Source organism: Arachis hypogaea, chromosome 7 (genome assembly GCF_003086295.3).
Source record: "Arachis hypogaea cultivar Tifrunner chromosome 7, arahy.Tifrunner.gnm2.J5K5, whole genome shotgun sequence".
NCBI lineage: Eukaryota > Viridiplantae > Streptophyta > Magnoliopsida > Fabales > Fabaceae > Arachis > Arachis hypogaea.
Genome location: NC_092042.1, coordinates 14,473,001 through 14,482,673, shown reverse-complemented (window position 1 = coordinate 14,482,673; position 9,673 = coordinate 14,473,001). Strand labels below are relative to the sequence as shown.

At 33.0% G+C, this 9,673-nt stretch overlaps 3 protein-coding genes across 10 annotated transcripts; 2 read left to right on the top strand and 1 right to left on the bottom strand.

The window, feature by feature from the left end:
• Nucleotides 1-629: 629 nt before the first annotated feature.
• Nucleotides 630-4,181, top strand: LOC112702575 (zinc finger protein 4). Of its 6 annotated transcripts, none has more exons than XR_011863751.1 (4): nucleotides 630-1,361; nucleotides 1,773-2,177; nucleotides 2,738-2,906; nucleotides 3,013-4,181. XR_011863751.1 is itself a non-coding variant. In XM_025753676.3 (1 exon), the coding sequence occupies exon 1, from the start codon at nucleotides 630-632 to the stop codon at nucleotides 1,416-1,418; it is 789 nt and encodes a 262-aa protein (XP_025609461.1). In that variant the 3' UTR covers nucleotides 1,419-1,602. The 6 variants fall into 6 exon arrangements, 1 of the variants encoding a protein (XP_025609461.1); XR_011863750.1 differs by having other exon boundaries at nucleotides 2,738-2,981; nucleotides 3,124-4,181; XR_011863752.1 differs by having other exon boundaries at nucleotides 1,687-2,177; nucleotides 2,738-2,981; nucleotides 3,124-4,181.
• Nucleotides 1,958-3,327, top strand: LOC140174293 (TMV resistance protein N-like). The gene is made up of 4 exons (XM_072198709.1): nucleotides 1,958-2,177; nucleotides 2,349-2,418; nucleotides 2,738-2,906; nucleotides 3,124-3,327. The coding sequence occupies exons 1-4, from the start codon at nucleotides 1,958-1,960 to the stop codon at nucleotides 3,325-3,327; spliced, it is 663 nt and encodes a 220-aa protein (XP_072054810.1).
• Nucleotides 4,182-5,571: 1,390 nt separating the features above from the next.
• Nucleotides 5,572-7,513, bottom strand: LOC112702574 (UPF0481 protein At3g47200-like). 3 transcript variants are annotated; one of them, XM_072199192.1, is made up of 3 exons: nucleotides 7,239-7,513; nucleotides 6,195-7,047; nucleotides 5,572-6,071 (listed from the first exon to the last, which is right to left on the bottom strand). In XM_072199192.1, exons 2-3 carry the CDS (start codon nucleotides 7,045-7,047, stop codon nucleotides 5,737-5,739), a joined length of 1,188 nt encoding a protein of 395 aa, XP_072055293.1. In that variant the 5' UTR covers nucleotides 7,239-7,513; the 3' UTR covers nucleotides 5,572-5,736. The 3 variants fall into 3 exon arrangements, with proteins under 3 accessions (XP_072055293.1, XP_072055292.1, XP_025609457.2); XM_072199191.1 differs by having other exon boundaries at nucleotides 5,572-7,047; nucleotides 7,239-7,511; XM_025753672.3 differs by having other exon boundaries at nucleotides 5,572-7,047; nucleotides 7,441-7,502.
• Between the last annotated feature and the right edge of the window lie 2,160 nt (nucleotides 7,514-9,673).

The window sequence follows — 9,673 nt, the reverse complement described above, 5'->3', positions numbered from 1 at the left end:
TTAGGCAAGATAACAATCATTGGTTAAGGTTCAAGATTCGGTCTAGAAATAGCTCCTAACTGAAGGTGTTACTCTGTATTCTACAATCTGAATTGACTTGCATATGGAACTTGACCTTAAATTCAATCATAAACATTTGCAAACTATGTGGTTTGGAATGTTCCATATTTAAACTTTTTTGGCCTTGGCAACTTTATCTTTGACAAATCTTGAAAAAGAATTATAAGTTAAAAAATGGAAGTGGTGTTCCTGGAAACAAGAGATGCTGAAACCTTGCTTTTCAGACATGTTCTTTTTGTAATTCACAGAGGAGGATTTATTCTCTCTCTCTCTCTCTCTCTCTCTCTCTCTCTCTCTCTCTCTCTCTCTCTCTCTTTTTTTTTTTTTTCCAATTAGATTATCTTGATCACATATAATTTTTTCACAGTATTAGATACCAGAATAAATAACAGAGTCAAGAATTTCCTCAATTTTGATGCAAGCTAAATATGGAGCTGATGGGGATTTCATTGCTTACCAAACTGCAGGAACAAATAAATCTTCCACCACTTGCTTAAAAATGTGTTATTCTGATGATTGATTACTGCATCCATTTGTTAATTAATTTCCAACTTAAGCACTGTTAAATCATGAAAAGAAACATTGATCTTGAAGTTGAAGCCTCTGCCGAACAAGAATCCGAAGTTAGCAGCCAGGTTGCATCCAGTGTCTCTATCCAAGAAGCCTCAGCAGGTCCTTACAGTGACAGCCTCGATAACTCTTTCATCAGGAATCCAATCGCAGTTCATCCTAACTGGGATGCTGCCTCACTTGACTTAACTCTCAACTTCAAGAACAATGAGTTAGGGGCAACAAGAGATTCATTAGGATTCTCATTCTCAACCACTACTAGTGAGAGCAGCAATGACCCTGCCTCTCAGACCACAGAATCCACCGCGCCGCGAAGTTTCTCTTGCACTTACTGCCAGCGCAAGTTTTTCAGCTCTCAAGCTCTTGGTGGACACCAGAATGCTCACAAGAGAGAAAGGACATTGGCAAAAAGGGCCATGAGAATGGGATTTTTCTCTGAGAGATATGCAAGTCTAGCTTCTCTGCCTCTGCATGGTTCTTTCAGGTCTTTCGGAATAAAGGCGCATTCTTCGACAATGCACCATGGCTTCTCACCAACAATAATGAGGCCTGCTCCTGAGGTGAAAAGCAATGCAAGATTTGAGCAAGGATATGTTGGCCTTCCAATGTTCTCGGAGGATGATGACTCGGAACTCATGTGGCCGGGTAGTTTTCGCCAGGTCGCAGATGCTGGCAAAAATAATCATCGGGAGTTCATACTGACTGGAAATCCAAATTTGAGTTTCACTGAGGTGAGTCCACCAGAAGAGATAGAGAACTCAGCACCAGATTTGACATTGAAACTTTGAGGGTGGTTATTTGGAACTGAACGAGGCTTGAGTTTGTTTTCTATATAGTGATATTCTTGTACATAAGGATATGGTTATTTGTGTTCTGTTTGCATTGGTATTTTGCTTTGTATAAGAGCTCTGAGGAGGACAATTTTGGAGCTTCCATGCTTCTCATATAAATGATGTTTTTCATTTACTGCAATTATTAAGCTTCATCTAAGTTTTCGGTTGCCACTAGTAGCATTTTATGACATCTTTCTGACGCAATGTAACAAACACTTGGCAGACATGTTATAGCATTCGGTTGCATCAGGATTCTACATTTGCAAGCCAAAATAAAATGAAATAAAAGAAGCATTTCCAATTATGCAGGAAAAAGACAAACCCTGCACTTACATGATGACGTCAGGATATGTTATGCCATCTGAATTCTGAGCCATGCGCCACTCATCCAGCTTTATACGAGTCCCTCACTTTCCTTTCTCTTTTGACTCTTTAGTCTTCTGCTGCACTACACAAGCCAGCTCTCAACAGGAGCGGAATCACAACCTACATTGATGAAAGACGATCTTATTTCAGATGAACTTCTCAAGGCAATGGAAGCGTCCATGTTTGCAATCATAGTCCTCTCACCTAACTACGCTTCATCCACATGGTGCTTGGATGAGCTCTGCAAGATCCACATTGTGGCGGATTTCTACGGTGTGAGGCACCAGAAAGGAACCATCGAAGAGAGTCAAAAGGTGCTGCTTATTCTGGTTGGCACTCCAAAAATCAGTAAGCTAACTAATCCATGACTTCTTTTGTTATTGCAAATTATGTGCTGTTAGACATGATTTAAGCTTTTGTTTTGTGATGTGAAAATGCTCTGGCTACTGAATAGTGCTAATTGAATACTAATTCTTGTGTAATATGTTTAATGTAATATTCTAATATATCTGGAAAAAGAATATACTATCTACTGGAAAAATTTTGATGGTTTAGATAAACAGAAAGTCTTGGAGCAAGTAAATTTTTGGCAATTTTGGCCGGCACAAACTAAATTGTCTTTGATTTATGTATACAAATTTTAGTAAATATGAATGTAAATTGTATTGATTTTATGTGTAAATTTTGATAAATATAAGTGTAAATAAAAAGTACTAGAAATCAACAGATTTTATGATTTATAGTCATTAATTAATTATTATTAATATTTTAATAATGTGAAATTATATTTAATGATATAAAATTACTAATTTTTCTTTTACTAGTTAAGCCTTAGGCATAAATTTTGATAAAAGTACTTCACTTTTAAACTTTCTCTTTAATATTTTCATTGTTTTTTTTTTGTGTAGGAAACTGAAGCAGAGCATCGTTCTACATGATAAGGAACTTTATACGACCGCGGTGTGCTGGAGAGATTTAGCTTTCTCAAATATATGCCACCTAAAGCTCCTCATTTTAGACGATGTGAAAGCTCCTATTCTCAGCAATATTCCAAGTTCATTAAGAGACATTGGAGAGGTTCTCTAATGGAAACTCTACCCCTTCTCAGAGCTCTATCGAATGTTATTACATTAACATTTACAACAAAAAAAAGTAATTCTCTGATATTCTTTGTTTTGTTCAGCTTCTAGAAAATTTGAAGTACTTAAATCTGTCATCATGCCCCGATCTGAAGTAAACTCCGGATCTTTCTGGGACTCCTAATCTAGAAACACTTGTTGTATTGAATTTACAGAGTTGTGTCAATCTTGAAACACTTGGAGACAAAATGGAAATGAGTTCACTCAAGGAACTAGATCTATGGATGTGCAGTAGTTTGAGAAGGCTCCCAGAATTTGGGAAGTGCATGAAATGGCTATCGCTTCTTACTTTGGGTGTTACAGGCATAGAAGAGCTTAGTAGTGTTCCAAATATTGGGAGTTTTATGTTGTCTCTCTAGTCTAACCTCTTTGAACAGTCTGACGACCCTTTACTATAATCTTAGCCGCTTATCTTTGTTGATGTACTTGGATTTATGGTGGAACCGATTTGTAAAGGTTCCAATAAGTATCCATGAACTTCCCCGGCTTACACGTCTGCAGCTAAATCGTTGCCATAATATGGAGGTTTTGCCAGAACTTCCATCAAGTCCAAGAGAATTAGATGCATCATGTTGTGAATCACTAGATGCATCCTACGTCAAAGATGTGCCATGTCTTTGTAGAATCAGCTAGGCAATATGGTGAAGATGTCTTACAAGTGTTGACCATCAAGAACAAGGTAACGTTGTATCAGTTCGATTCCTATTACATGATCGAACACGCGGTAAACTACAGCCTTTAGTGATCTGCAACGGTAAAGAATTCATCAACCGGAGTTTATTTCAAGTGTTTTGTAGAGTTTCTCCGCATTTGTTCATTGTCTATTTTAGTAGCCTGTTATGCCAAGAGAATCGCTTCCAAATGTTATTTCCCGGATTATAATATCCTAGTACAGAGATATGCAGCACGTTGGGTGTGTAAGATTTCAAGAAAAGAAATGTATGAATTTGGTATCATGTGTAAATTGTCGAGGCTATAGTGAGGATTTGACTTAAAGTTTGCAGTGGGCTAACCAACTTCTTATAAAAAGTTGAAGTTCACTCTGGAGAAGACAAACTTTTTAAGAAGAGGAGTGTTAGGGGCAGCAAATTTTGTGATTTGTAATGATCAATTAGTTATCATTAGTGTTTTTAATGGTGTGAGATTTTATCTAATGGTGTAGGATTACTCACTTTTCTTTTGCTAGTTAAGTGCTGACGAGATTTTAATAAAAGTGTTGACTCCCTAGACTTTCTCTTTTAATAATAAGAGAAAAGAATAAATACTTTTTCTCTGACTATTTGAAAATACTTTTTAAGTGTCTCACCTCCTTAAAAGTTGGACAGATTAGTCCTTGGTACAAATGTTTTCACTAAACCCAATTTTTAAGGAGAGACTAATCTGTCCAACTTTTAAAGAGGTGAGGAACTTAAAAGTATTTTCAAATGATCAGAACTAAAATATCCGCAAAGTAAATAGTCAGGGATCTATAGTCAGAGATCTATTTATCTTTTCTTTTTAAAAACAATGAGGTTGACCGGACAAACTCATCTAAAATACCAAATAAAGTATTTCAAAAATTAAAGTTTAATAATTTTTTTTAGGAAAATAATGGTTTTTTTAAATTATAATAAAAAATCCTCCTAAACTAACTAATAAAAATATGAATAACTATGCTATTTAATATTTCAGTTTCGACCTTTAAATTCTAGTGGAACAATTTAGCTGCTAAAAAATTTCTCTTCCAAAACAATTCAAATCCAAAATAAATAAAAGAAGAAGAGAAGAGAAGGATAAAAAAAACAAAGATAAAATACTGTTTTAGTCTTTAACGTTTGGGTGAATCTTATTTTGGTCTTTAACATTTTAATTGTTTTATTTTTATCCCAAAACATTAAAATGACATCAATGTTATTTTACGGTCAAATTTCTCGTTAACAATTAATGAAATTGATGTATTGTTAATAATATTTTTGTTAAAGTTAGATTTATTCAACTCTCTCCTACATTCACCTTTTTAACAAGCTTAAATCTCATTCTCTTATTTCATTCTTTCTTTCTCTTTTACACTATTAATTCTTCAAAAGGGATTTAAGGAGAAAGAAAAAGAAAGTAAGAAAATTGGATTTAAGCTTATTGAGAGGTGAAGGTGGGAGAGAAGGGTTGAACAAACGTAATTTTAATAACAACATTATTAATAGTACATCAATTTCGTTAAGTGTTAGTGAGGGATTTGATGGTGGGATAACATTGATGATATTTTAAAAGTTTTGGAATAAAAATAAGAGGATTAAAATGATAAAAACCAAAATATTGTGGTATAAAAAGAGTGCTTTACCCAAAAAGGAAAGAAGGAAACGTCATGCATTTTCCAAATAAATAGTTTTTCTGCATGACATAATGTATCAATTAATCATGAACAAGATCAATTTGATCCTGGCAGGAGAACTAATAGTTCATTGTTGATGCCAATTTATATTCTGGTGTAATGTGCAAAGTTGGTTTATTAGCTAGCAGAGATGAGCTTAACTTGATGGGGCGTTACTTAATTTTTGATGTCTTTCTTGCTTATGTTTTTGTAATTAAGAGGTTTATTTGTGTTGATATATATGCGACTTGTAAGGTATCAAATTGAACATGTAACAAAATGAACCCCCAAAAGACGTGTAACAAACTTTGATACAATTGAACATGTCGATCATTTTTTCCAACTCCCAAGATATCAAATCTGTCGAACCATGTTGAGCATTAAACATGTGATCATCCTCAAAGCTACACAAACACAAACATTAAGCTAGTACTACTTGAAGAATAGAAAATACCGTCTGAATAATAGTGAGAATAAGCAGAAAAATTCCAGCAATGGAAGCTACTGTCTTCCATGGAGTGTTGCAGTAATCACGCCTCAAAGTCGCAACTTTTCTGTTCCAAGGGTGGTTACAGAAAGCATTCAACTCTTCACAAATACGAAGATATTGCGTATTGATATTTGGATGCACAACATTCACTCCAAGACCATTAAACATTTCAGCCACTGCATTGCTATCACCTATCCAATTCTCAATTATTCCATTCTTTACGAAGAAATCTACATCTTTTTCTGTGTTGATAAGGAAATCAAAGACTGCAGCATAGTCAGTGAGATAGGATTCATGAATATAGTGGCATTGTTCAAAAGCTAACAAATTTCGCAAAATAACTTCAGTGCTGTCCATCACTCTAATGAATGGGATTTTCAAAGTATGACCTGAAAGTTCCAAGTCTAGTAAGCATTGACTAGCTTTGTGTACTTCAAACTTCACTCCAGCTTCATTCAACTCAGTTGCACTATAAAGTTGTGTTAACTTTGCTTCTCTTGAGCATCCAGAGGTTGATGGTTGCAATAAGTGAGAGGATCTTAATAGAGACTTTCTTGTTAGATCTGTAAAATGAGCTATTCTACCAACATCTACTAAGGTTAGCTCATCATTATTATTGTCGCAAGGAACTATTCTACTAGGAACAATATAACGAAGAGCAAGCCTTAATAATGAAGGATGGCTTTCGTGGCCGCCACTATTTAAGGTAGAAGGAAAAGCTAGATTGTAAAGCTTCTCAAGAACAAAGAAAGGGACTTGATTCTCAAGCATCAACAAATCATATCTTATATAAGTTCCTAGCCGTGGTGACAGAAAAATGTCATCACTATAAGGCAACTTGAAATGGTGCCTAAGTAAAAACTCTAATATGAAGCAGCAGTCTACTAATATTACCATAACATGTTCTTCCTCACTAAGCTTGATTTCATCTGAGTAACAACCACGAACCTTTGCCTCCAGCTCTTGCACGCAACTCACGAAGCTTTTCAAGTTCTTTGTCTCGGATCTTTCAATGAATTCTCTGCAACATGTTCTTTTAAGGCCTTCCATCTTTAGCAACTTTGGATCCCCATGGTGAAAAGGACCAATTGAAACAACTTTTGGAGTGTATGCATCTTCTTTGAACTTGCGGATCTCATGAGGCACCCTGTAGATGCAGCATTCATCTGTAAGGAGAGGCTGTGCTTCCTTTAATATTGCATTAATCTTGATTAAAACATCATTAGGATTCTCACCTTCCATCTGTATGTACAAGTAGAAACACAAAAGGAAACCAATTATCAATTATATTATGTAATAGAAATAAAAATAATTACTTTTTACACCTAGTTTAGCAATAATGCTAGTATAAAGAATGAATTTATTTGGATTACTAATGAAAATAAAAACATATATATAGAAAAAAAAAACCCTAAACACATTCTAACAATTACCTCAAAAGACAACAAGGTTCTTAACAAAAAAGAAAAATACCCAACTCGGTCCCTGTGTATTTTTTTTGTTAAAGGCTTCGTAATCCTTTCGAGATAATTATCCGAGATCGAATGGAGTATTCATTCTATATAGAATGAAATGCAGATGAAAATTAAAAGGCAAGACTAAAAGGAATACATTAGGCCACTAACAAAACCGCACCAGATCAATTGCTGAAAGAGCTAATCCTGAATCAAGGAGCAATTGATTGATAATGGTGGGCATCACTAGGATTCTTCAGATATTAATATTATGGCGGAGACTTTCATTGGTTTTCGAGCTAAATAATTAAAGAAGACTTACCAAGTTACCATGACTTAAAGAGCAACTTGTTAAGGTAATATTATTATTAATACACAAACTCTGACTTAATGCCTACTAATTATTATTATTTGCCAGTTTTTCTGTCCAATTCATATGCAGAGGAAGCTGCTAGCTAAGTATCCTAAGCTTGTGCATTGAAAGTGCTTTCTCTGGATTCGAATTGCACAATCACATGTTCCATCAACTTGAACTGTGTAGTTGACTTGCTCCTGAACTTGGTCAACTCTTGTTTCTAGTTTTGCAATTAAAGTAATCATAATACAATTACATAGTACATACATTGACAATGGCTTGAAATTTATACATATATGCTCTATGATATGGATATATCTTCTAGATTATTTAAGGATTAAAGTTTTAATTATGGTCTCAATCAGGAATGTTGTTCATTAGTGTGCAATTAAGGTAATCATAATATAATTTTATATGTAATTGCAATCGCAATTTAAAATATTTTTTTGAAGAGTAAAGTGATAAATAAACCTTTATACGTTAACAGATTAAATCCCGAAGAAAAAAAAAGTACCAATGAATCTTTTAGGATAGTAGACGTAGACAAGTTAGTTCAAATTAAGACTTTCTACTTTAATCATAGAGAATTAATTTGAAGATAATGTATCCACGTTTATTATTCTAGAAGATTTTATTAGTATTTTTTTTAAAATTAATCTGTTCGAAGTGTAAATTTTTATCAGTTTATTTGCCACTTTATTCTTTTTTAAATATTATTTCTATTTTAATAACTAGGATTGGTGGTGAGGAGATGGTTTTTGTGTTTTGGCAGATGGCAGAAGAAACTAGATAAATCACCAACGTTGGGGAAATTTCGGAATATATGCTTGTGAGGGCATATTTAACTCTATTTTTTTTTAATGTATTACTGGATTTTAGGATCTTGTGAAATAAAATTATAAAAATTGTTAAATAAAAGAAAATATGCTGACTAACTAACTATTCCTAGCACTGACAAGTCAATTTACTATTTTTGTGTTCTATACTTCTATGCAAATCACCTGCATATTTTTTTATCATTTTGTAATCTACTATAATATGGAACTAGAGATTTATGATACTATTATTATGGTTCTCAATGCAGATGCGGGAATTTTTTTAAAATAAATTAATTTAATTATTTTAATTATCGAAATAAGTAATTTATAAAGTATTTATCAATTTATATGATTTTGTAAACGAGATAATTATGAATATATCTTGTTTATAGTGTAAACGAGATATATAAAATTTGAAAAAAATACACATATCTTATTTACCGTGTAAACAAGATATACTAGTGTTAAACCCGTGCGATGCACGGACTTATATTTTAATTTGACATGATAAATTAAAAATAGTATTTTATAATCATAAATTTTTTAACTTAATATAATACTATCATTGTTATTATATAATAAGTTTATTGAATATGTTGTTTTATATTTATTTAAAGTAAAATATAAATAGAACAATTTGAAATCTATAATATTCTTAAACCATAAGAAAAGAGACTTGAAAAGATAAGAATATATATAACTGTATTGGTAGCATGTCAATTTCGTACTAAACTTTATATAAAAAACTAACAAAAGTTTATCGACAATATAATATTTTACTAACATCATTAGATAAACAATTGCCATATGATGTTGTGCTCTATGTTACACATTTCATTTCAAGTTTGAAAGTATAGTTATAGATAAATTAGTTAAATTTACGACAAATATTCGTACTAAAATGAAAATACTATTTTTCTTACCTAAATATTATTAAAAACTTCTTTGAACATGACATTTGTTGTTAATGACTTTGGAGTGCTATCTTAGCTTAGAATTAGAATGTTCAAGCTATTGGGACTCTTAACTCTTGACAAAGCAACGTAAAATTGTCCATAGGTGAATACCAAGGTTGCGAGAACTGAACCGGTCAATGAACCGGTGAAGTAACTGGTTCAATAGTTCAGAGGTTCAACCGGAGTTCAACCGGAGTTCAACCGGTTTAATTATATATACAATAAAAATATTAACAAATTTAAATACCTCAGTCAGATTTCAATATAAACAATATTTTCCCTCAA